At 37.1% G+C, this 26,852-nt stretch overlaps 2 protein-coding genes across 2 annotated transcripts; both read left to right on the forward strand.

Annotated features, from left to right (window-relative positions):
• Positions 1 to 622: 622 nt before the first annotated feature.
• Positions 623 to 7,119, forward strand: LOC105444067. The gene is made up of 3 exons (XM_030980870.1): positions 623 to 1,395; positions 4,900 to 5,048; positions 5,495 to 7,119. The coding sequence occupies exons 1-3, from the start codon at positions 1,109 to 1,111 to the stop codon at positions 5,683 to 5,685; spliced, it is 627 nt and encodes a 208-aa protein (XP_030836730.1). The 5' UTR covers positions 623 to 1,108; the 3' UTR covers positions 5,686 to 7,119.
• Positions 7,120 to 9,258: 2,139 nt separating this feature from the next.
• On the forward strand, positions 9,259 to 25,157 carry LOC585091 (zinc transporter 9). Its single transcript, XM_011667429.2, has 15 exons — positions 9,259 to 9,436; positions 10,752 to 11,072; positions 12,094 to 12,232; positions 13,528 to 13,629; positions 14,864 to 14,946; positions 15,268 to 15,326; positions 15,837 to 15,892; positions 16,742 to 16,900; positions 18,108 to 18,283; positions 18,693 to 18,764; positions 19,243 to 19,401; positions 20,403 to 20,517; positions 22,584 to 22,713; positions 23,185 to 23,298; positions 23,998 to 25,157. The coding sequence occupies exons 1-15, from the start codon at positions 9,346 to 9,348 to the stop codon at positions 24,040 to 24,042; spliced, it is 1,821 nt and encodes a 606-aa protein (XP_011665731.2). The 5' UTR covers positions 9,259 to 9,345; the 3' UTR covers positions 24,043 to 25,157.
• Positions 25,158 to 26,852: the final 1,695 nt, after the last annotated feature.

Below are 26,852 nucleotides of genomic sequence, written 5' to 3' on the forward strand. Positions count from 1 at the left end.
ACTCACTCGTCACTCCGATTATCCTAATTTAATCGAAATAGGTTTTGTTGACCAGTGCATATTAGCCGGACATCTAAATAATCTACCGATGAACATGATGGCATTGGATGGAATTGACCAATTCCTTTAGGAGTGTACATTAATGCAATAATTGATTGCTTTTAGCAAGAAACACGACCTTGATCGACCGTGCGGTCAGAATAATGACCATCTCTCACCCAATATGGTCAACGCTGACCAAAGCTCACAGAAGATAGGGAATCTTCCGATCAATACTCATCAATGGTCTTCTGTTTACTCAAGCGACCAAACTTTCATTGTATTGACAAGTGCCACAGGTGAATTCTTGTAGACTTCTTCGAATCCGCAATTGCATATTTATTCAGTCTGTTTCGTTTTGTTAAATCATTCCTTCTGGTCATAAAATCAGTCTCGTAACCATGACAACATGAAAGCTTCATTGCCTCTATCGTATTGCGATTTTACTCTTAAAAATGTATCTATATTCCTTCTTGACTGTCAGTTTGGTTTAATTTTCCTTTCATATCGTGATAGAGTAATTTGTAAACGATTTGGAAGAAGACTATATACGTGGGAGAGTGAGAAGTGTTGTCATGATACAAACACAACGTGCAAGGAACTGGTCTATAGACAACAGAGAACCAGTCATGTGGGCGGAGCAAATACAATCAAAAGAAAGTTTACATCTCATTTCTCCCGCAAGCAAATGTTATTTACGTCTTTTTGTAAGGATGACTTAATTAAGGAACTTGCCTCCAAGGCAGGTATTTGATTTGTTCCTTATTATACCAACCGGAGTTCCGACCTTATGACTATCCAAAGAGGCTTTTGATGCAACTGCCGTGAAGACAATACCGCCACCTAGCGCAGTTGGTCCTATTGAGTATAATAGACTCTCAAAGTGTTTACTTCGTCAACCGAGGAAAGTTGGACTGTGTATGCCTAAAGGCTTTGCCGTCTCATTCATTCCGAGCCAAGATTTTAATGGAATAAATCCTTACAAATGTGACAAATAGGATTTCTCTGCTTGTTTGAGAGAGAGAGAGGGTTGTTTGGGGATATATATATATACAAAGGAGAAACGATAATGGATCTGTTGAGTTTGAGAGACCGTAGAACTCGTCTGCTGCGGAGCCGGGAGTATATGCTCGCTTCGAACAGACTGAACAAGCCGCCACCCTGGCATAGTGCCGGCAGGCGATGGGCTGTGTCGGCCTCGACGATAGCCATGGCGGAGAGAGAAAGGGAACTTGTCCCGAACCTCAGGGCGAGTTGCCCGCCAACCTTTTGGAGTTTGCAGAGGAGCGAGCCAGCCAAACCGGGGATGAGGAGGGCCAAAACGGCCAATGCCTCTAGTTATGCAGAAAGAATAAGGTAGTAAATCCGCCATTGCCTCGATTTGAGTAACTAAGCCGAAAATAGGCCCTCGAAATATATTGATAATATGTTTGGGGATTATTTGAAGTAGGATGTAATATAATTTTGATAGCATAGCCAACTTTTTTCATTAGCTTAACTTTGTAAGCAAACGGAAAATTTAAAATCTTATTCCGATTTAGCACACATTTGCCAAATTAACTCATTTGTTTGACGTATCATTCCGTTTGAAATCTCAAACCTCAAACAGCCCGGCCTTTTTAGGGTTAAACATGAAAAAAAAAGTTGAATCATTTACATCTGAAATACTAGACAAATAGCAAATTTAGTCAGTTTATTTTTACTAGCAGTAAATATACTTTTGAATTGATCTTATTTTCCAATAATGTACCCTCATTCCAGTATATCCATTCCGATGATATTGATTGTTCTTCTTAATTATCATACCAATGTATTTTAAGTATTTACCAGCAACACTAAAGGCAACACTCATAACATTATTAGTATCTTTTCATAACTGTGCATGGCTTTTAATTTTTGGCCTGTACAATCTTAAAACCGTAATGTATACAGAACATAAAGGTTTACCCAATGCCCCTGTGTTTGTAGTTTGCACTTGTTCATTATGTACACTTGTCATTGACAATGGCACTTTGAACTTTTTTCTTGACAAGTTTAGATCCGAAACCCAACATGTCAGGTTCAAAAGATCAGGTGATATTAGTATCCACTGCATTTACAATACACCGAGCAAGACGTCTCGCGTCTGTCAATCATAATTCGTGTGCGATACCAAGACAATTCATATTTTTGAGAGGCGTTTGTATATGACGTCAAGTAAGCGCTCATATAGTCACAAACTTAGATATTTATAAAAATCAATGCATTTTCAGGATGTTTTAAACTGGGAGTTCACCAATATATACAATATACATTTATATGGCTAGTTAATAAACTATTACAAACTGTAGGACAAGACTTAATATATTTTTGAGAGGCGTTCTTATATATATATATATATATATATATATATATATATATATATATATATATATATATATATATATATATATATTATATGACGTCTAAAAGTAGTGCTATACCAAAAACAGATATTGATATTATCCATCAATGCATTTTCACGTTCTAAACTGCGAGTGCGCCAACATAATAACACATGCGACATATTATTAGTGAATACAATATGAATTACGTTAGGACAATGCTGAATTACAGTAGTAAGCTCATATTTTCAGCCTACATGTATATATATCCCTTCCGAAGCATTTTGTGGGAACACAGAGTCAAAACATATACTACACTGCGACAATAATTATGGTGAAAGTGGGCGTCTCTGCAAATCGTGTTTTGTATTAACAAGCCTATACTTGTAATTGCTTTTCAAAAAGACGCAAAATATCAGATTGATGTACATGTATATGAAACGGGCTAGTAATCAACTTGAAAAGAAAATATCGCACACGATGCTGTCATTGTCATCATTCTTATCGGTTGACTTGATATATCTCTTTTATTTCATTTATAATTTTGTACCTTAAACGTGTTAAATGGTGCGAACAATTTGCGTTATTACTTCGGTAAAAAACAATTCACTCATAATCATTATTGACATTTGGCAATTTAAAAAGGATTTTAACTAGTTGATTGATTATAGTTTGCATATATGAATATTACATTTTCTAAAAGGGTATTAATAATATATTTTGGCAAATGCGCTTTGCGAGTACATGTATACACACGAACAGCAATTCCTCTCCTCCCTCAGATTTTTAGATTTTTATAATGAATTGATTTTAACGAACGAATGTTATGAAATATGTATCTCTCTTGCATGTTTCGTTTTTTTTTAATTTTCCACCGGTGATAGGGTTCTTTGAATCTACTAGTAGGTGTACGGATGTGATGTGAATTGTGAGTTATGGTAGGGTTTTAATTTACTTCTCTTCGAAAGATCTCAGCTCACAATCATGCTGAACAACTTTCACGCACCTGGAAAAAATGTTTGATAGACCGTTTATTTGTAAAGGAGATTCTGCTTTCATAACGTTAACATTTATTTGAAAATCATATTCATGCTATTCGAAACACTGAATTCAGATTAAAACTTGAGATTTGTAATTGCCTCTGTCAAAACGCATAGAATTTCAAAGAGAAAATCATAACGTAGTCATTGAATAATTAAATGTTGTACATGCCAATTACGTAAAGACTTCAAACGTCTTCTCGTGTTCTCTACAATTATGCTCAATCACTAATTAGTCTGTTTCATAATTGTCTGCCTTTTCTATACCATATATAATATATGATTCATTTTTAAAAAGCCAAACATAAACAAATGAACAAAACTAATAGCTACGACTTGAGTCTGTTTAACTTTATATGGAGATAGCTAGCGTATGCTCGCTAATGCAAATGCTAACATGCTGAGTTATATCCGTAACCGTCGAGGCTTGATGCTGCTGTAAGATACATTGTATCTTTTAGCTGGTCTTCTATTGTCCCCTTTTCTCATCTCCTATTCATACTGACGAGTTTCGCCCCAGTAAATGACACAGCAAGTGGGAGATCAAACAATGGAGTATTCTCAGAGAGGGGAGGACGAAAAGCAAAAATCGATACCGATCGAGGAGACGATACAAACATTGGGACGTTAACCGGAAAAAGAATAGTCTTTAATTGGAAGAGTGGGGGAGTGTATTGTCATTGCAAGCCATTATTAATGGAACATAATTTTTACTATCTTACTGGGGACATTACGTACACTACATGCAACTGGAGTGGCTTGTAGGGGCTTATATAGTTTTGAAGATCACGAAATACTCTTGTTTTTAATGAAATTCCTCGATGAAAATCTGTCTAAAAGTGATCTCGAAAAAGAGTTATACTTTTAACACCGAATGTCACTTTATGATTAAAAAATATCCTGACATTACTTATCAAAATAATGTTCGGATAAAGTGCCCTTTTTACTCTCTTAAAATGCAAAGCAGAGCCCTGTTATAATTATGTAAGTACTGGGAGATAACTTTTAAAAAAATATTATTGACGTTTAACCGTATTCACTGGGTATATTTTTTGTATCGTACATCATCATTCAAATATCGAGAACGAGTTTGAAAGTTAACCTGGTATTCGAGACCCATTTTGTTCTCGTCTCGTCAAGAACACAAGTAAAATTGGTACTTATAGTCGTTTCCAAGCCTACTGAGTACCCCTGAGAAAATGAGGTAGCATATACGCCTGTCCTAAATACATGTTTTGTACCTCATTTCTTGGCCAGGCTTATGATTGCTGTAAATGTGTCTCTCTTAAAACACAAAATATATTTCTTCGACTCTATACCCTTTATTAAAAAGCATGTATTTCGTGGATTAAACCACTTGTATGTAGTTCATACTTTCCTTGCCAAGTGAGAACATTCAGGGGAAACAAATTAATGTTTAATATGTTTTGTACTTTTTATCTCCCATTTCTTTATAGATTTAAGCCAGAAGCCTACCGAGCTGAACCGTGTAAGGAATGTGATTCAATGAGAGAATGCCTCAACAACGAGTTCCTCAAAAACTTCGACGCCAACCAACTCAATCACGTCGAAACGTCAACTCGAAATACCCTGCCAACTCATAAAAGTAAGCATTGGTTCAGCTGTCGACATGGTGCAGTGTAGGTTCGGTGGAGGGGGGGGGGGAAGGATACTGTTACAAGCACCAAATTATTACGTTCGAACTTGTGATTACAGTTTAGTTTGAGATGAAAATGCAAAAACAAACACACTATTTTGTACAAAAATACGCGGCGATAAATTGGCGTAATCTTAGAAAGGGTCCATGATGGGGGGGGGGGGGGGGGCGGGGGGGGGGGGGGGGAATCAGCCTCCAGTTTATTCGAGTAAATGGAATGCAGTAGGCCCATTCCGGGATGAGATGGGGAGGGGTGAACTGTACCATTACCGCTATTAGCACTGTCAGTTCTTAAATCTAGGAGGGAGTAATTTCCTCCGAAGTATTATCAATTTGTTTTTTGTTTTTGTTTCCTAACGTTTTTCTTCTTCCACTTTTTAATCTTATTCTTTTAGCAATATCTGAAGAGAGACGAGCCATTCTTGGTGAACGGGGATCGCACTCAGCCCGGTACGACGTAAAGCGACATCGCAGCGTTCATTTCTCGAGCGCTCCGACCACCAGTCAGGGTCCTAGACCATCTCAAGACGACGTCGACGTCGCAACCACCGACGCCGTACAGAAAGTAGATGGCGAAGAGACGTGACACATCGTATCTACGACGACGGCGATTACAACGTAGGATTTTAAAGACATTGAAAGACTTGTGAACATAGATCATGTTGAACAGTGGCCCGGAACAGTGGAGACCATTGACTATTTTGTTAACGAGATGTCTCGCGAGCCTTCTCAAAGTTATCTCAGGGTTTACGATCCCACGCCCGACCCGAAGGCCACCATGACGCTGGCACGTTGAACTCGTTTGCGATCGCGAGACCGACGTGGTAGATCTCATGGACAGTTGTTTTGCTAGGGTGTTCTTATTTTGTAGTCCAATAGCGTCTCGCCATTATGATTTCTCCCACAAGAGTATAGTGAAGCTTTAGTATAATTTAAAATTTGATTTACGGTGTCTTTTCCTGTCTTTCATGGCTGAAATGCTATTGCCTGATGAGTCTGATATTTAATAAGCATAGTGTCGACCCCTTTTTGGTAGAGTCCATGGTCGATTAGCTATGAGACGTATGCCGTTTTGCAATTTTGATTTATGTTTTCTAAGTTAATATTTTCCCCCTCTGATTGAAATGTTTCAGTTTTGGAATACACATTTTTATAATTTAATTTGGTCATTAATCAACTAACTTCTCAACATAGATTATATTTTGCTGTTGGTTTTTATGCTGTGAAGGATTCGGATTTTATTTAACAGGGAGGGTAAGAGTGCCATCTTTAATTTCAAATTTCTTTGATAACACGATAGGGGAGCTAATTTTACAAACATGGAGCACACCTATACGAAATCACATCGATATCTTCGGAGCTCAAATTTCAGTAAAGCTATCACCAAGGGTATGCTAAGGCAAATATGAATCTTGTGCAAATCACTGAGCTATACATGTATATGGTAATGAGGTTGTTCTCTGGACTCTCCCAAGAACAATCGAGGCCAATCTCGGATCAGTTTGTTGAATTTGGCTTCCATGCGTTACCAAGAAAAGTGATACAGTGATGACATCTAAAGTGTTATCATTTAATTGACCTCCGGGCTGTTTACTTTTGATATATTTTTGCACCGACGGCAGGGGTAGGGGGCGGGGCGATCGGGGGTGATCATCTGAAACAAATTAAAAAAAGTATACATCTCTTTGTAAGCAGGGGACAAGGGCTATGAATTTGAAATACTCTGAAATGCATAGTAATTTAAGTACCCCCTCCCCCAAGTCATGAAACTGCCACCCCTCATCAGAGGTCTGAAATTATTCAAGGGTTATCTTTACAATTTGATGTTCATTTTACTATAGTATGCTGGTGTGTGAAGTTCTTTTTTTGCAATAACTTTGTCAGGAATCATTATTTAGATTCGTAGACCATTATAGATGTAACGGAATACATTTAGAAAGAAAATTAAACTGATAGTTTTAGATTGAAGAAAAACTTCGGTCCATTACACTTGCAGATACAAACTGCTATGTTTGTTATTCGAACAGTTCCCACTTTATCGCTAGTGCATTTCCACTATTTTTAAGGACACTTTTCGGCGATTTAGATTTCAGCAATATTGAAAACACGCTCGTATCTACAAACTACATTAAAAAAGATAAATGTCTCATACATGTATTTATACGGTAAAAGTGTGGAGTGGGAGTAGGGATGACAGGTTGATGTGCGGGGTGGTTCTGTATTTCATATCTACTGAAAGGTTTTGGACTCTGACATGTAATATCATTTTGAAATCTTGTGATATTTTATTGCCGTATTTTTCTCCGTCCATTCATCTCCACAATCATTCTTCTCAATTTAGAATTTATTTTGTGTATGTATTCTTATAACATATTTTGAAATTTTTAACATGAATGAAGTTTGTAACAGAGTTATCATGGTTTACTATTAAATATATAATTTATTTCGAAATGTTCTTTTTTAAGAGTTTTTGCTTTTTCTTGTTTCAAAATAAAAACTTTTAATTTCTTATCATTCTTTATTTAGACAAGGGGACAAAATAGATATAGACATATTAATAAACAGAACGAGAATAAAACACTGTGTAAAGTGAAAGGGGAAGGGAAATAGAGAGAGAGAGAAAGCCTGAGAGGAGGAGGAAAAGTGAGAGAGCGAGAGAGAGAGAGAGAGAGAGAGAGAGAGAGAAAGAGATGGGGGAGGGGGTGAAAGAAGGGGGGGGGGTAGGTAGGGGAGGAGGAAAACCAGCATGCCTAGGCAATGGGATATGAGGACAAGAAAGAGAGAGATTAAGGGAGAAGAAGAAGATCAAGGAGGAGGAGGAGAAAGAGGAAAATAATTTAGGAGGAGAGAATTAAGGGACAGGAAGAAAAACACAAACGACGGAATGAGCAAAACTATGGCAAAACTAAAGTAACTCTCGGGAACCGTGCTTTTGCTATTGCTGCCCCCAAACTATGGAATAGCTCGCAAATAGAAATACGAAGCACTCCATCTCTCAATGTCTTCAAATCCAAATTAAAAAAATATTTGTTCAATCGACAGATCCTATTTGTAGACTTTAGTAAAAAAAAAAAAAGGAGCTCTGCACCAGCGCAGCTGAATATATTTTGTATAAAAGCTACGCTATATAAATTTATTATTATTATTATTATTATTAATGAGGATAAAAATAGATATAATTATGTCAAATATACACCTCAAGTTCTTTCCATGACATGAATTATAAAAAACGAAATTCCGATACAAAATTAGTACAATTATGAGTACATGTATTATGCTCTTACATCTCTTTATGCAAAGCCCAAATAAGCTTTTTATATTTTTTCTTCTCTTTCCTCATTGTTTTTTCTTCCTTCTGCTTGTCACAAATTTTGGCGTAAATGATTTTACCGAAATCTGATAGCCCTTTTCTTTTTTATTTATTTACCATAGTATTCAATTATTTGACATGACCTTCACAAATTCTTTGAATAAACTGAGCATTCACTCGCTCCACCCCCCTCACTTCCAAAAAGAAAGAAAAAAGAATCCCTCTGTAGATCTATAGGCAAATAAGAAAACCACGCAAAGGTGTCTTATAATCATTTCTTGTAGTAGGCGTACTCATTTGTGAAGGCTACATGTATATACAAAGTCGTGACCACTGATCTGTTTTGTAAAGCCTGTTTTCTCAATCAACTTAAAACTTAAACCCCCTTTTCTCGACCTCGCCTCCACCATACCACTCCCCGACCCTCAGCCCTCGACCTCGTTCTCTCTTCTTTTTTTTTCTTCAAATGATGCTTTATTGAAAATATCTAAGGGTCACAAAACTACAAATACAACCAAATGCAAACAATTAATATAAATGTCATATGAACAAATACTAAATAATGTTAAAACATGAATTTGACAAAACTACACATTCTACTTTTTATTCTTCATATTTTTCAACTTTTCTTTTTTAAACAAATTAATATGAACTCATACATGTGCATCTCAAAGAAAAAAAACAAACATAAAAACAAAAGTGATTAAAATAATGATGGAAAATACAACAATACATGTCAATTTTCATGTATGCTTGCAATTATTCCTTTCCTATACTGGAGGTCTAGTATGTTTTTACCCCCCCCCCCTTTTTTCGGCCTTCCGATCGCATTTTGTTATGATCGATCACCAGAATTTCCGGGTCACTGTTTCATGTCTCTGCATTTGATATGAAATTTAAGCCAGATTTATATCATATTGACTTATTTTTGACAAAATGATGCTCCGAAGTGTTCAAGCTCGGTCACCATTTGTTTTGTTTTGCAGTAAAGTGAACACAGACAGCAGCATACATCATATAACTTCAGGTAAATGAATCCTTTCATTAATACGTTGCCCCACATCCTTAAATTTGTGTGTGTGATTATCTCTGACTGTGAGGCGCGAGGCCATGTTTATGACATTTTAATATTTTATTGCGTGGATATAACTCGTTCTTAAGCGCTACATTGATCAAAATTCGGATTGCAAATTATAATAAGAATGGAAAAACGTTGTTTAATTATTGTATTCTAGATGAAGGCTAACATGAAGGTGGTAGATTCTTGATTTTAAGCCCACAAAGGCTGAATTTCAGACTTTCAATTTTCCAACTTTATTTAATCTTTTTATTAGGGTAGAGTGCCCAGTATTCGGTCACTTAAGGGGAAATCACTAATATTTTGAATTCTTACCTCTTTTATTTTTCAATCTACCCATCAAAATAAAAGAAAATTATTCCTCTAACAGGATTTTAGAAAAATATTTCCGAAAGAAGACGGAGCATTTTTCTGCCCAGAATTCGGTCGCGCCGATTAGAATTCGGTCACGCGATTTGTGCGTGGTATCTCCATTGCCAAGGAGCGAAGCGTATTTGCGCACTATTTTCACACAATTGACCGAATACTGGATGAGCGATACCGCATGGCAAGGGTATCGTATACATACCTCTTGCACATCGGCAAGTGCGTCATTTGCAAATTCGCTGCGATGGAGTGAACACGGAAGTGATTCGCTTCACACACATACTAAATTCATTGCGACAGCACATGGAGTTGTTTCGCAATAGACTTCTACATATGGCTATGCATGTTAGCGCATGTGCTAACAGGACGCGGAAGTGCAGAAACTTGTGCGACACTGACCAATTTCGAGCTAAGTTGGAGACAAAAAAATGGGTACAAAAATGAGGAGAAAAGTCTTATTCAGTTATTTTATTCAGAAGCATTGAAATTCTATCTTTTATTTTAAAAATCTTGAAATGCATGCAAATATCGGGATTAAAATGAAATCAAGCATTAGGGGAATTTTTTTTGTCAATTTCAAGTGTAATTTTAGATGGGCAGACATTCGGCCCTCCATCACAATTGTAAGATCATTTTAAAATCATGTTTAAAACGAAGAATGAAACAGCCTTGTTCTCTGGCCTGTGTCTTTGATTTTGTTTAGGTTGTTTGACTTTGAATCATGTGAAATTGTACATTTAATGATGCACATGACTTCATGTATCATATGACACACCCTTTCCATATATCTGCACAATGAATCCTAGTGTAGGATTGAAGGAGCAAGATATACTAGAAAGAGGTGGAGAAGAAGATTTAGATTATGATAAAACATGGATTTTTTTCTTTCCCATCACAGTATGTAGACATCATCTCAGCAAAAATACATTTTCAAAGTTGCATCCGACAAGAAGGGATATAAGCTCTCTCACGAGGAGACCCAGCCAACTCTTCCAACGTGTTCAGTCCAGCAAAATATCCAATGTCAGAACTTTGAGCTCAAAAAAGGATGGGGACAAAGAAGAGGTCTCTGCTGCCACCAGCGGCAACGAAAAGCCATTTGTGGTGACGACCAAGAAGAGCAAGAAGGATATTGCGGAACCGGTGGTGAAGGCCTCTGTGTCTGCTTCGGGAGAACCAGATCCGCCGTCTGAATCGAAAGAGGGCAAGTCTCCTGCAGGTAAAGTGAATTCATGCTCAAGTCCATTGGATCTTAATTTCTTTCCCCTTATATTATAGCATTTATTACACATTGTTGGTTAGTACAGTGACCCTTAGAAAATAAAATTGCTTATTATCTAGTAATGTATATTAAAGGGATCGGTAACTTTGTCTCAGATTCTGAAACAAAATCCTGGATTTAGCTCATGCTGCAATGATAATTATAAACCTTTAGATATGAACCTTATGAAACTTATGTAAGTCAGGAACCCCATGAATTTCATAGCCGATCACCTGAGTCTGACTAATTATCAAGATATTTATGATTGGAAATCGAAATTGAAAATGGTTCTTTTAACACTACAGTCTATTGGGGGGAAATGAGTACCTGTATGGCATATCCAGTCACTCAAAGATTTTTTACTTGTTTGAGGCGCTTCATGATTATTTTGAGGAGCAATCTTTTTAGGGTTTCAATATTACACCATGTCACAAACACTGAGAACACGTAGGACCATGCCTCTCAGATTTAACATTGTTAAACAACGCTTTAATGTCTTTTTCCTTCATAACCTTTATTAGACATTCTTGGTGTATTACAGTGACCCTTAAAGCAAAAACTTAGGAAATGACATGGCTCATTATCTGGTAATGTATAGTAAAGGGAGTGGCCAAGATTGTTTAATGCTCTTTTGAAATTATGCAGTATAAAGAAAATAAATGGTTTAATTTATGACCCCCTTCATAACCCTTTGAAGCATTGCAAATACTCACCTAAATTGTGTTTGAGCAGATCACTTTGATGACATTTATTAATAGATTGTCTATGAAGTAGTTTAAATTTGTGTCCCAAATCTTTCATTTCACAATCTTGTTCAGTATCATCTGGTTAGACTTAAAGACTATTGTTCATTTTTACATACAATCTTTAAAAGCTCCGTAATTTACCTTCACTAAAAACTGCTAGTGTCAAGTGGAGAGTAACATTTTATTTTGGTTGTTCCCCTATCGTTATTCATCATTATTTTTGTTCTAAACAGCTGAACGTCTTGCAAACCTGACCAAGGCTATTGCATCCTACAAGGAGAGAAGAAGGAAAGTTGATTACACCAAGAAGTACACAGATAACAACACAATCACGGCAGTCAGAGCTATGAGTGACTACTTACTGAAATCAAGGTCAGAACACCCTGCCATGTTCCCTAACCCTAACACTAAACACCTATCTTTTTTTTCAGGAGGGTTGAGGGGGGTGGATGAATTACGGAAACAAAATAATCAGACGGTGGTGTACTTTTACTCAAATACTAAGAACAGGTGGGGATGGGGTGTTATACCAAACTCAGATCTCTAATTCAGGAACATTCTTGGACTGTCTGGGGTCCATTGGCGGCTATTTCAGCAGTTTGATAGGAATGCAAATCATTGAAAGCCTAGGAAAAGAGGTGTCAAACTTTAAGCCAATTCATTGGCCTACTTGGGACTCTCTTTTGTGAATGATAGCATGACCAGCTCGGGGACCAGCTGTCAACAATTATATACATACACCTGGGGAGTGTATTACAAAGACTAAGATCGACTTAAGTTGGACTTGAAATATAGCAGGTCGTTCATGCCACTAGTTGCTCTAACCATTCCTGGCATTGGTTTTTCAAGGGATGTACAAATCATGGTCACAAATCTACAGAAATTAATTTTATTGATAGTTCATTATTGAAGGAAAAAATATTATTTAAAGATCATGATTGAGAGAACGATGGTGAGAGCAACCAGTGGCATGAATGGTTTGCCATTGTTCAAGTCCAACTTAAGTCGATCTCAGTCTTTGTGAAACACCCCCCCCCCCCCCAGAAGTGGCCATTGCTGGTAAAAAAAAAAAAAAAATAAGGCTCCATATACATGTATTTGAATGTTGGTGTAGAATTAGTCCGGGCTAATGCCTCTTGCATTAAAGTTGTGATTGAAATCAACTGTCAAATAAATTCCAACATCACAAACAGAACTTGTCTTCTGTCCAACCATCACCATGAAATTACAACTCATGTCTGACTCAGGCATCTGTGTGTCATTGCAATCTTAAGCGAGAGAGCCCTTGGCCAATGATGGAAGGTGTGTGCTCCATGTTACGATGGAACATTTTTATAGATATATTGACTGCTATGAGAGGCATGGCTGTTTCTATAGGCTCAAGGGAACGTTACATCCTGCTATGATCGCAATGGGGATTTCAGTAAAATTTAACTACATTGCGGCCCATTAACCGGGGCAACAGGCATCTTCCTCATTAACTATTGACCGTTAGGCGGGCATGGCTAAAAATCACGACTCCAATTTCTCCAATCAGATGACTAGATTTGTTCAACATACTAAAGAGAGGTATATAATTTTTTTGTTTTTAATTGACTTTCTGTAGTTGATTTATTATAATGATGTATTCAAATTAACGGCTGTTCTTCTCTGGTTATTATTTGCAGTGATCTGGAGCAGCTTAGGAAGACGGTCAGGAGAAGTCCGTACGATCAGGAATCAAGTGAAAGGAACATGATGGTCTATCTAAGATCTGATGTAGAACAGAAGTAAGTTATAACAACGGGGACTTTTAGATTTACACGACGAGAACGTGGACTGCCACGTCTGACATCCTTTTAAGGCAATGTGACGTCCTTTTAAGGCACTGGCAGTGCCCGGCAGTGCCTTAAAAGGATGTCCATTGCCTTAAAAGGATGTCACATATCAAATTTTGCCAATTGCCTTTAAAGTCATTCGGTAACATTGCTCATACAGAGCTGCCAACCATTCCGTTTTTACTGGAATTACTCCGTTTTTTCCTCTCAATTACGGTATTACGTTTTTTCTTCATAAAATATGTTTTTTAATAATTTTTGTAATTTTTTTTTTTTTTTTTTTTTTTTTTTTACATACCGCAGGTCAAACAACTGCCCTAAAATGGTGATTTGATCACAAATTCAATAGAAAACTATTTTAAAACATACTTGAAGAGAAAAATACCACAAAAAAATTACCTGCTTGTATGGAAAAAACAGCATGATGAATGAACATTTCTGCATTGGAAGTGTGTCGCGCGTGGTTGTAAGTTTCGTTTTTATGAATTCCTTTTTTTGGCTTGAAATTCCTTTTTTTTTGCCATCATGATTCCTTTTTTTGGTCGCACAAGGTTGGCAGCTCTGCTCATAATCTACTCTGTGTAATAGTATTTCCTGATTTCATGAATGTTATAGTCTTTAATATGATTTACTATATATATGTAGTAAGGTTCTGAGTTTTACACTCTATAATAATCTCTACTTAAAATATCATATTTGTGATGGAAAGTAAGAATAACAAGCTTGTTACTAACTCTTGGTTTCAGCTTTCTGGGGTGCACATAGAAAAGTTATTGCCCACTGCCTCCCCTGTGGGTACAACATGCAGCTTTGAGCATGTATGTCAAATAACAACTCCAATTTATTTTGATTTGATTTGATTGATTTGATTGATATGATTTGATTGATTGATTTATTTAGTTGTTTTGTTGCTCAAATAGGCTTACATCCTCCTTTTCATACATATAAGCCGTAACTTTGTGTTGAGCGACCTGGACAACCTAATATTCAAATTTACTCATGCTAGATATCCACTGTCCATTTTGTTTGTCCCGTGACCTTGAGCACCTACTAGAAGAAAATGTCATAATATTCTAAGATCAATTAAAAATTCAGGAAAATGGCAAAAGTTATCTGAGCTTTTGTTACAATTGTCATCCGCCAATGCATAATACAACCTTTCTTCTTTTCTTGATGTTACTAACAGGGCTATTGAGATTTGGGGAAGCATGGATGCACTTGAAATGGAGAAGAAGAAGAGGAGAGAAAGAGATGCTGTATATAAAGAGCGTGAGTATATTGAATTACAAGGATGTTACTTGCAATATTATGATCACAAAAAGGATGATTAACATTTCATAGTATGTCGATTTTCCTTCAGATTGCTTTACAATCAAAGAAATACATTTTTGGAGAGATGACGGTCAGAAATATTGCTTGCCGATAAAAGAAAATATCTGCATTTGTTTTTTAAACTGTCACATGTTTAATGTTGATTAAAAATCAAAATCTCTTGATGACAGAACTTTACAGTTTACTTCACCTTTGATGAAACATTGAATATATTATACATGTATAATTAATGTTAATGATCTTCTTTTTGTTCTCCAGATTTGTTTCTGCTCAAGAGGGCAATGAGGGAATATGACTCTTTCTTTGGTCCTAAAGAGGTAAGTGTGATGAGAAATCAAATGTTTGTGTGAATGAGGTTTTTCTTTCTCTATTTTATTAGTAATTTTATTGTTCCTGTGCTATTTACTGAAAGGTAACCCTAAAATATTTTTACTGATGTTTACATACAAAAATACACATGAAATCAAAAAAGCTGCCAATCATATCTATTTTGGAGGAATGATTCTTATATTTTGGCATTAAAGCTATTGTTTTGACCCAAATTCCTCTCTTTTTCTGAAATATTCTGTGCGAAAAGTATACAAAATAGACTGTATTTCTAATTTTGCCTTGAGTGATTCCTAATTTTTGCTGTGAAACGTTGGCCGGTATGCATGACTAGTAGTTTGTTGATGTTGCACATATATTTTACTTGTACTCAGTATCATGACATATCTTCCTAGTTGCAAAATATTGATGTTTGCAATGTAACATACTCAAATAGGACGTTGGGTTACATAAAGACGTATTCCATCCTTCAATTCATATTATCTTTCTCTCTTTGATAGCCAACACCATCAATCTTTGAGGGTGCTGGTCAGGTTGTGCTGTCTGCAATAGCCATGTAAGTAGAACTCTGATAGCACAGTGTAAGTTGTGTAGCTGATAATGATGGGAATGACTTCTCACTCAATGTCCATAACTGCAAATAAATTATACCTCCCACAAAAAGATTTTGGTATAAACATATCATTGTTGAGTAATGATGAGAAAATGAATCTATGACTGTCATTATCATGTGTTGTACACTTGGTCTTGAGTAGTGCTTTTAAAGTGAATGCCATCTCCAGCTTTTTGTTGTTGTTGTTGTTAATTTTGACAAAAAAACAACACATTTACCATATGATGAAACAATGCAGATTGCTTTAAAGGCTGTCTCTACTAGTTTGACTAGGAGGTATTAGACCACCCAGGGTGGCCACTGACAGGTGGCTATCTCATCAACTCAGCTCTCAATTAACATAAGAAAAAGAGGATCATGAGGGACCAATGGTCACCGATTAGGCATTGTTTGCTATATAGAGGGAGTAAGTAGCTACAAGTAGTACCTTGGTACTTTAAGTCTAATTTTCTAAGCAATTCTATTGCCTAAACCCAAGATGAGCATTACCTTACACATATACATGTATGATAATTATGGGCATGAGTGGTAGGAGTAGGTTAATTGAGTTGATTAAAATGCCACAGGTAAAACTTGGAATATATGCTTTTAACTGTTTTTCTTGTATTGTGAAGTGCAGGAACATTGGTTGGTGGTTACCATACTTTACCTGACTACTAAGAAAGCATTAGTGCTTGTTAGTAAGCAACCAGAGGACCTATGGCTTTTACATCCTTTCTGAGGGACCTAACATTTAATTAAATAATCCAAAATCACCTTGTTGTGACACGTATCTCATATTATGAATTGCAGCAACACAGGTAACTTTGTGTTCAAGCTGATGGCATGGCTCTACTCTGGTTCATCCAGCATGTTCTCAGAGGCCATCCACTCGTTAGCGGACGTGTGTAATCAGTGCATTCTTGCCCTCGGTATCTACCAGTCCTTCAAGAAACCATCAAGGAATCATCCGTAAGTAGGCCCCAAATATCTCTCCTACAGTCAAACCTGCTTTTAGTGACCACATGTCTACAAAGACCACATTTCTTGTTTCCATTATAGCTGCACATTTCTGTTTGGCTGTCAGGTCATTTGAAGCCTCAGGTGTTTGTAGTATCTATAGATTTATTTCTTTTGAGATCCTTTTTTCACATTTTCAGGTTCTTTACTGTGTACTCTGTGGTTTAGAGAAAAAAAAAATGTTTTTGCCTGAAGTTTGCAAGATACCTAGATGACTAAACCTTAGACATTACAGTTATTAGCCTGCATCTCCCCCCCCCCCCCTCAACATATACATTTTACCATCTAGGAGTATTGGCCTTTCACAAATAGTCCATTTCTTAAACTACCATGTGGATGATTAAAACTCTATACATACTTCCATCTCCAGGGGTCTAACATTCCATTTGTATTAATTTTCATTATTCTATAGAATATATTTAAGACGTGGATGCACAGTAATAAAAGACCTGCCAACCAGTACGATTTTGTTGTATTTCGTACGATTTTTAGAAGCAAATGCGACAGTACGATTTTCCTCAATAAAATACGATTTTTTCACAAAAAAAAATAAAGAAATGGTATTTTGTGTGTGTGTGTGCCATTTTCAATGGCAAAATGCCCACTCTGTCCTGTAAAGTATCCTACAAGCATCTCACATCGGTAATTTGGGGATGTTTATTGGTTCATCAAACACAACAGTCGTGATGAAATCATGCATATTCAACCAATGATCTATAAAAAAATTCTTCAGAGTAACAGTCCGTGTTTATTTTAAAGAATACAACTTTTGTCAGTAAAATACAACTTTTTGGATTAAAGAATACAGTTTTTGAACTCCAGAGGTTGGCAGGTCTGTAATAAACAGGGTTGTCTCATTCATGACAAGTGTAATGGTTTACCGGTAGCCTTCTTTCCACATTCATGGTGCCTTTGCTCTTGCATTGCCCTTTGTGTCAAGTCCTACCAAGTTCCCACATTCTCTCTCTTGTTTCTCTCTGATTCTCTCCATCATATTATTGTATGACTATGATATACAGATTGGTAAGGCATTTTGTTTATTGTAATTTTACTTTGTAAACTCCATGCGATTCAGCTCTTGGGCTAGCATGTTGATACCATTTCAATTCTATTCAATGCTTTTTATGCTCATTTTTCCTCTCTGTGTTCACCTCACCAGGTACGGGTTCAGCAACATGCGTCACATCTCATCCCTGATTAGCGGTGTGGGTATCTTCTGTGTGGGAGCTGGTCTCTCATTCTATCACGGTATCACAGGGTTGCTTCATCCTGAGCCTGTGCAATCGCTCTTCTGGTCCTACTGTATACTGGGAGGGGCTCTGCTTACAGAAGGAGGTAGGTTGTAACCCCCTCCCCTCCCCACTCTCTAAATCTCTCTCCTCCCCCACCTCTCTCTATCCCCTCTCTCTACCCCCTCTCTCTACCCCCTCCTCCACCTCGCTCTCATTTTATCATGGTATCACTGGGTTACTTCAACCTGAGCCTGTGCAATCGCTCTTCTGGTCCTACTGTATACTGGGAGGGGCTCTGCTTACTGAAGGAGGTAGGTTGTATCACCTCACCTTCCCCCCTCTCTAACTCTCTCTTCTCCCCCTCTCTCTACCCCCTCACTCTACCCGTGAAAATGTAATATGCAGTTGTATTTTCAATTTAGGTCCTCCCCTAAAAAAAAAATCACAAACATAATTTAAGTCATTATCAAAGTATGAACTCTGAAGTAAATAATGCCTTTTTATTATTTCAGCAACTCTGTCCATTGCAATCAATGCTATCAGGAAAGGCTCTACTGCCAGAAAGATGAAGTTTTGGGATTATGGTGAGTATCACTATTTCAATCATTGAAATTGTATGGTTTGTAGTTATGCAGATGATATACATTGTGAGGTTTTAGGCAAATGTATACAGGCGGAGCGTGATACAATGGTAGTTGCACTTATGAAGGATTTGTATGGAACAATTTCTTGAATAGTTGTATTGTCATTGAATTTATGTGCCATGTATACAGTAATTTTAAGGGGGGGGGGGGGGGGGGGTCAATCCTAAAAAGAAAGAGATGTGTTATTTACTCATTGCTCTTGTTCCACTCCATTCCACAGTGTGGAGGGCTAGAGACCCCAGTGTCAACCTGGTATTCATGGCAGACACTGCTGCTGTTATTTCGCTCTTGGGTATGGAGTGGCAAATGTAGATTAATGCCTTGCCAAGAGACATTTCTAGTGGGAGGGGGGTCAATCCCCCCTTAATGAAAGAGATGTGTTATTTACCCCTTGCTCTTGTTCCTTTCCACTCCGCAGTGTGGAGGGCTAGAGACCCCAGTGTCAATGTGGTATTTATGGAAGACACTGCTGCTGTTATTGGTGTGATCATCGCTGGTAGCTGTATGGGGCTCACCTCGATCACAGGGAACCCCATGTATGACTCGATTGGAGCCTTAGGAGTTGGGACTCTACTAGGTAAGTTGAATCTGTGTCCATTACTTTAAGCCCATCTGTACTAGTGTACAGGAGGGATTAGACCACCCTGCAAGGTCACTGGACAGGTGGTTATCTCATCAAATCAGCTCTCAGTTAACATAAGAAAAAGAGGATCATGGGAGACCAATGGTCACCGATTAGGCATTGTTCGTTATATAGAGGGCGCAAGTAGCTATAAGTAGTGCAGTGGTGCTTTAAGCTTTTTAATTTGGAGTTCTACTTGGTAAGATAATTATATGTTGGTTAGTGTGATCCTCACTGTTAGGTTTTTGGGCTGGCCTCTTGGACAGGTAAGGTAATAAGGTGATATGAAATAGAAGTTATGTTAAGTAATGTTATAACATTTACTCTGAAATCTACCTGATGCCTCATTAAACACTTGTTGTGTCTGTTCATGTAGGACACATTTATTTACTATCTAATCCATAATTCATTTTTAAACTTCATGCACGACGGCTCTGGAGGACTGGAGACAGGTACAATGACGCACTTGACATATTTCTTATTCTGTATATCTGAATTCATCCAAACTTTCGCTTATCAGTTTCTTAGACCTATGCTTTGTTACAGAGCAGCTTGCTATGCAGTCTACATTTTTTTTATTTGTATATATCCGTAAGGAATACCGGTAGACCATTTTTGTAATGCAACCAAATTTATACTGAAGTGCCTCGATACAAATTATTTCAATCACCTGTTCAAAATAATTGTATTTCAATAGTCATAATTTGTGTTGTTAGGTAAGGCAAGTCCTACCTAGCAACAACTAATGCATGTAATTTGAATTGTGAATATCTAGATACATTTATTGTAATGGGTGAATGAAATAACTTGTATCGAAGGATCATGGGGGACTGACAGGCACCGATTAGGCTTTGTTTGCTATATAGAGGGCGCAAGTAGCTATAAGTAGTGCAGTGGGGCTTTAATTTGAAGACTTTCCTGTTGATGATAGTCTTCTTACTTTCTCTTCCAAACAGGAGCCGTGTCTGGTTTCCTCATCTATACAAACACCATGGCCCTGACTGGACGGTCCATCCCGGATGATCAGCTGCTCAAACTCAGCGAGGTCATGGAGAATGATGTCATGATTAGGTCAGTAGAATTAGACATGTCTTGAACATGTTAAAGATATGTTATATTTATGAAGCCCGTACCATTTTACCATTTTAGGGTGACGATTGACAAATATACTGGCATCCAAGCAGTTTTTATGCCTCCGCCACCGAAGGTGGTGCCGGAGGCATCATGTTTTCGGGTTGTCCGTCCGTACGTCGTACCGTCCGTACGTCCGTCCCGTTTGACCGTTATCACAATATCTCAAGAACCATTTAAGATTTAAACTTAAGACTCAGGAATAGTATTTATCACCATAGGAAGACGATCTGATTAGATTTTGGAGTACGTAGGTCAAAGGTCACAGGTCACAGAGGTCAACTTATGAAATTCCTTGTATTGAGTTTGTTAGCGCGATATCTCAAGAACCATTTGAGATTTAAACTTCAAACTTAAGGATAGTATGTATCACCATAGGAAGACGATCTGATTAGATTTTGGAGCACGTATGTCAAAGGTCAAGGGTCACAGAGGTCAACTTATGAAATTCCATACATTGAGATTGTTATCATGATATCTCAAGAACCACTGGAGATTTAAACTTCAAACTTAGTGATAGTGTGTATCACTATAGGAAAACAATCTGATTACATTTTGGGTCACGAGGTCAAAGGTCAAAGGTCACAGGGCTCATTATGTATGCAAAAACAGCTTGTGATCGCGTTATCTGAACAACCGATTGATGGATTCCTGCCAAACTTTGGTCATGTATGTATCTTGCAGAGCTGATGAACTGATTAGATTTTGGGGTCACGAGGTCAAAGGTCAAAGGTCACAGGGCTCATTATGTATGCAAAAACAGCTTGTGATCGCGTTATTTGAAGAACCGATTGATGGATTCCTGCCAAACTTTGGTCATGTATGTATCTTGCAAAGCCAATGAACTGATTAGATTTTGGGGTCACGAGGTCAAAGGTCACAGCGCACATTGTGTATGCAAAAACAGCTCGTGATCGCCTTATCTCAAGAACCGATTGATGGATTCCTGCCAAACTTAGGTCATGTATGTTACTTGCAGAGCTGATGAACTGATTAGATTTTGGGGTCATGAGGTAAAGGTCAAGGTCATGCGGCTCATTATGTATGCAAAAATAGCTTGTGATCGTATTATCATTAGAACAGATTGATGGATTCCTGCCAAACTTAGATCATTTATGTATCTTGCAGAGCCAATGAATGGTTCATAAGATCAAAGGTCATGGGCTCATTATGTATGCACAAATAGCTTATGGACGCATTCGCATTAGAACTGACAGATGGATTACTATTTAACTCAGGAAATCTTGCAGAGCCAATGAACTGAGTAGATTTTAGGGTCATGAGGTCAAAGATCAAAGGGTCATATATGTATATGAGAAATTGCTTGTAATCACGATATTCTGAGAACATGTTAATGGATTACAATTGAACTTGAATTTGAAAAATTTCTTCCGTTTCGGTTTGTAAAATTGCTCTATGACGGAGGCATCATTTTCGACTGCGCACAGTCGAATTCCATCTAGTTTCCCCTTATCTCGATGAAGAAGTCTGAAACAAGAAGATTAAACTAAACTACATGCTAACTACATCTGGTGTTCCGTTCTCTCTCTCTCTCTTTCTCTCTTTCTCTCTTTCTGTTTCTCAGTCTCTATCTGCCTGTCTCTCTGAGTCCAGCCTCAACATGGGATGCAAAAAAAAAGGGGGGGGGGTGTAGTCCCCAAATCCTATGTAGCACACTTAAGTGACCGAAAAGGGAAGATCACCCATAACTATGTCATTTTCACGTTGTTAATGTCATATTTATTTGGTCAAGATAATTGTTCTCATGTATGTGCTTATAAAGTAAATATGAATCATGGAAGGGGCAATTCACTCATTGCATAACATAATAGATTTCTACTCATATTTGATAATAATAGTAATAATAATAATACTATTACTAATAATACTTATTTGCCTGGGGTATCGTCATCAGTATTAATACTGGTCTCCCTGAGGACTCTCATAACAATAATCATACAGCCATGTATATTCAAACTTTTTTTAATATACAAATCTTTTCACAGAGGTGTATACGATGTAAAGGCTACAGACATGGGCGTAAATACGATACGCTTCAAGGCAGAGCTGGACATCGACGGTGCTGAACTCACAAGATCGTACCTTGATACTCAGGACCTGGAAGTCATTCTTAAGGTTAGACCAAGTTTGAGACAAATCACAGGAGAAAGAAAAAAGTATTCCAAAAAATGGTAGCTTAGATTCATTTTGGAATCTTAAATACAATGTACATGTAGATTCAGGAGGGTTACACATCACTGTTAATTAACAGACGGTCATCTTCTAAGCTACCGTAATGTTTTGATTGTTGACATGTAAATTCCTTTTTTTAAATGGTTGCATTACAATTTGATATTTAGTATGTTTAGAAGTTTAAACTGCTGTAGGAATTCAATTCTGGAGAATGTAGTACATTCCAACATAGTCATTACCTAGTACCTTTGTACTGATATGATAGCTGATTCATGGGTTTATCATTGAAAAACCTCTTTATACATCAATCTAAATTTTAATAAACATGCTTGAACATAGAATTAACACCAAGAAAGCAAAGTATTATTAATAAAAAATGCTGTAACTTACTTTTTTCAAAACTCTTGTTTGCAGGAGATTCAGAGCTTTAAGAACTTAGAGGAAGTGGAATATTTCATGCTGAAACACGGAGAGAGGATCATTGACCAGCTGGGTGCAGAGGTGGACAGGATAGAAAAACTCATCAAGGTAGGATTTTGAAATGGATTACTGTAAACCTAATATTCGTGGTGCTTTAATTTTCGCACTAAAGTCGGTGTCCACGAATATTAAAACCCGCAAATATATAAGCATGCCTTCTTATGCCTGTTTTGAATGGGCTGAATTGCGTGCAACGCAAATTTAAGAACCTGCAAATATGTTTTGGGGTCGCTCAGCGTGAAAAATTTATCACACTAAAATAACAGCATTTACAGTTTGATGTCACTGAATATTGGGTATATATACTATGCTGAATAATGATTTTCTGTTTTTTAAGATCCATTATTACCCAGCTTTCTTTTAAAATATTACTTCTGATGTGAGGGAGTTAAAGGAGATAGATTTCAGGGTTTTTTTTTCAAATTTTAATTTTGTGATAAAGCTATGAAGATAGATTGAAACAGCTACAAATTTAGCTTTGGAGTGCCTTAATTTTTAGAGATATGACGTTTTGATTGAAAATCATTATTTTGATATATTATTTCATCCTTGAATATAAGTCTAAACTGACCCTCTGTCTGTGTATGTATAGGATGGATAACATCAGTGTAAAATCCCCAACTGTTTCTTTAGATAGTTAATTAACAGCTTAGTCAGTTGCTCATCTTATCGTGTGGTGTATACATGTAATATTAAATTGTGTGTTCTGTCAACTTAGATGATATTCTTTTCCATCTTTGCTCACAGGCAACGGATCCAGAGGTACGGCATGTGGACCTTGAAATTCTCTAAGGTCACATCTCTTTGGGATGTCTCTTATCCTTCATTGCATCCAAGAGTGCTGACCGGTGGATCTACTTGTTTCGTTTGACCAAGGTGTTCCAGCAGTTGTCAGAGACCAAATGCCATGTTTCTCGTTCTTCATTGCATCCAAGAGCTTTGACCGATGAATCTACTTGTTTCGTTTGACGAAGGAATCTTTAGGTTTTCAAGGAGTCGTCAAAGACCAAATGCCATGTTTCTTGTTCTTCATTGCATCCAAGAGCTTCGACCGATAGATCAACTTGCTTCGTTTGACCTAAGAGTCTTGAGGTGTTCCAGCAGTCGTCAAAGACCACATGTCATTAAGTTAACGTCTTTTTCTGCTACAGGTTGAATCTTCGGCTGCCACATTGTCTGTGAGTGCATGTCACAGATACATTGTACATGTAATAGAAGTAGACGATGGCAGTCCAATGATTGTTCCGGTAGTCGACCGAAGCGGATAAAGATAAGGCCCGAGATAACATGGGATGAAGCCACACAGGATGTGCATGTTAAGTAAATATGAAAGGGTTGTGGTCTGATCAGGAAAGGTGAAGCTGATTGGGTTTAGTGTTAAGTAATAAAGAGAACATTGATGGATAAGATAGAGAACTACGATCGACGAGAACGTTGTCCCTCAGAAATACACACACCAAGACCTGTGCTCACAGAGGCTACCAGTTACCAGGCAGAGTTACCTTTTTCAGAATAGGATATACCAAAGGCAAGACCTGGGGGAAGTTTCACAAAACTTATCATCAGTGACAAATGACAGTTTTTGTTTTAAGCTACTGAAATCCTTGCTTCTGATTGGTTATCAGCAGATTTATCACTGATATTTGTCATTTGTCTTTGAAAGAAGGCTTTGTGAAATGGGTCCCTGGCTTAATTGTCATGTTTGGAGTAGGATGCTGACTGACTTTTTCAAGTTTGAGAAGTTGAAATGTTGTGGCACAGATCTTTGGTTGCTGGAGACTTTCTATTGTGCCATGTGGGAGTTTGTTGTGCAAGCCATAAACACATTTTTCTTACTCTTAGGTATCAGCATTATATGGAGCCTCATATACCGCGAGTGTGAGTCTTTTGACATTTCCCTCTGTTCAGAAAAAAAAAAAAAAATCTACAATGAATCAGTCTTCTTGTGCTTCCCTTAAAATCGCTGCATCCCCTGTCATTAAACAACGTTTAAGCAATTCGTTGCTGTTAAATGTACATGATTGTCGGTATACAGTGTAAGGCAATTATTTATCATCAGGTTCATACTTTTAAAGGTTGAGCAAATTGTTAGTATTGTCTGTACAATTTAGATAAGGGATAATAAAATGCAGATTGTCTTGCATTTAATCAACATAATGCTAATTATTTGCATAGCACAATGTCTGTTGGTAATGACAAGTATTCATTGTTTCAATGGCTGAAGCCAAGCTGCCAGCGGTACAAATGTTATACAAATTCAAACATTCATACAATGGATATAAACTAAACACCTGCAAGTAGCGCTGTGACTGTTCAATTTATCATTCTGCACAGCCTCCAATATTAAAGTAGTTTTAGCATCGGTAGATTCAAGGCATCTTGGTAGAATTGCATGCAATCAAAATGAAATTACTTATTCTGAAATATTGTGAAGTTTTATGCTACATTGAGCACACTTCCAACATATTCAGATTTACATTCGTCATTATTGAATAATTACGATGTTATGTTTATACAAAGAAATGCCCCCAAAGGGGAAAATTGTGACAAATTTCTTAAGTATTTACATGTGGTGATATCTTTAATGTTTGTCAGTAATAATGCTCTTTTTTGCAAGTTCTCTCCCTGTCATATTTTCAAAATTGTTCTGTAGAATGGTGTAATGGAAGTAAAACTACCAATGGCATTGTTTGGAAAACATGATGACAAAACCAGATTTAACATGGATAGTTTCCATGCACATCAGTGCTAAGAAGTGCAACATTTAATCAATTGCTTCTGTCTTGGTGTTTTGTTTTAGCTATTTTTTCTCTTTACCCATAACAGCATCGGATGAACCCTCGTTCAGCAGTATCACTGCAAAGGATATCCATGATGTTATTTTTGATTGTTAAAAATCTACTACAGTTTTTCTTACAATGTAAGAATTGTATTGGCTTAAAATTAATTCATGACCGATTAATAGTGTTTTAATCATCGGAATGAGATAGCAATATCACATATTGTCTCACAAATACATGTGTTAATACATGTAGTGAATTTTGAGGGCGAGCAGATATTAACTTTGTTGCTCATCACAGAATCGCACAACAATTTTCAGCAATGTTTCTACAAATATAACAAATTTTGTCAATGTCCAGGAAATAAATATGAAATTGAAGGTAATAGAAAACCAGGTGCTCCCTCTTCAGGACCACCGAGTTTAGCCAACAATGTTTGAGTATGGTATATGTTGCTTTGTCGGGCAAGCATATAACACAATTATATTTATGCCACAAGGCTACCTTCTTCAACCAAGTTTTTCCAAACATTTTTGGTCTGTATGCTACCGAAATTTAAATAGTATGCTGGATTTAAGCTCAGTGTAAAGTCAAGTTTATTTAAGGGACTTGGTAACATTGTTCAGATGAAAGAAAATGGTGCTAAGGTAGTGACTCCAATGCTAGATGTACAATTAAAGATAATCTGAAATTTTGAGGGAAAAGAGACCATTATTAACGATACAAATTTGGGGAAGCTGATCTGACCGATTTCTTAATTCTTCCAACTATATTATTACAATTTAATTAAATTTTAGGTGAATGTAAATCTTCACAAAACGA

This window comes from Strongylocentrotus purpuratus, unplaced genomic scaffold, assembly GCF_000002235.5.
Source record: "Strongylocentrotus purpuratus isolate Spur 01 unplaced genomic scaffold, Spur_5.0 spur5_scaffold_11, whole genome shotgun sequence".
NCBI classification, from domain to species: domain Eukaryota; kingdom Metazoa; phylum Echinodermata; class Echinoidea; order Camarodonta; family Strongylocentrotidae; genus Strongylocentrotus; species Strongylocentrotus purpuratus.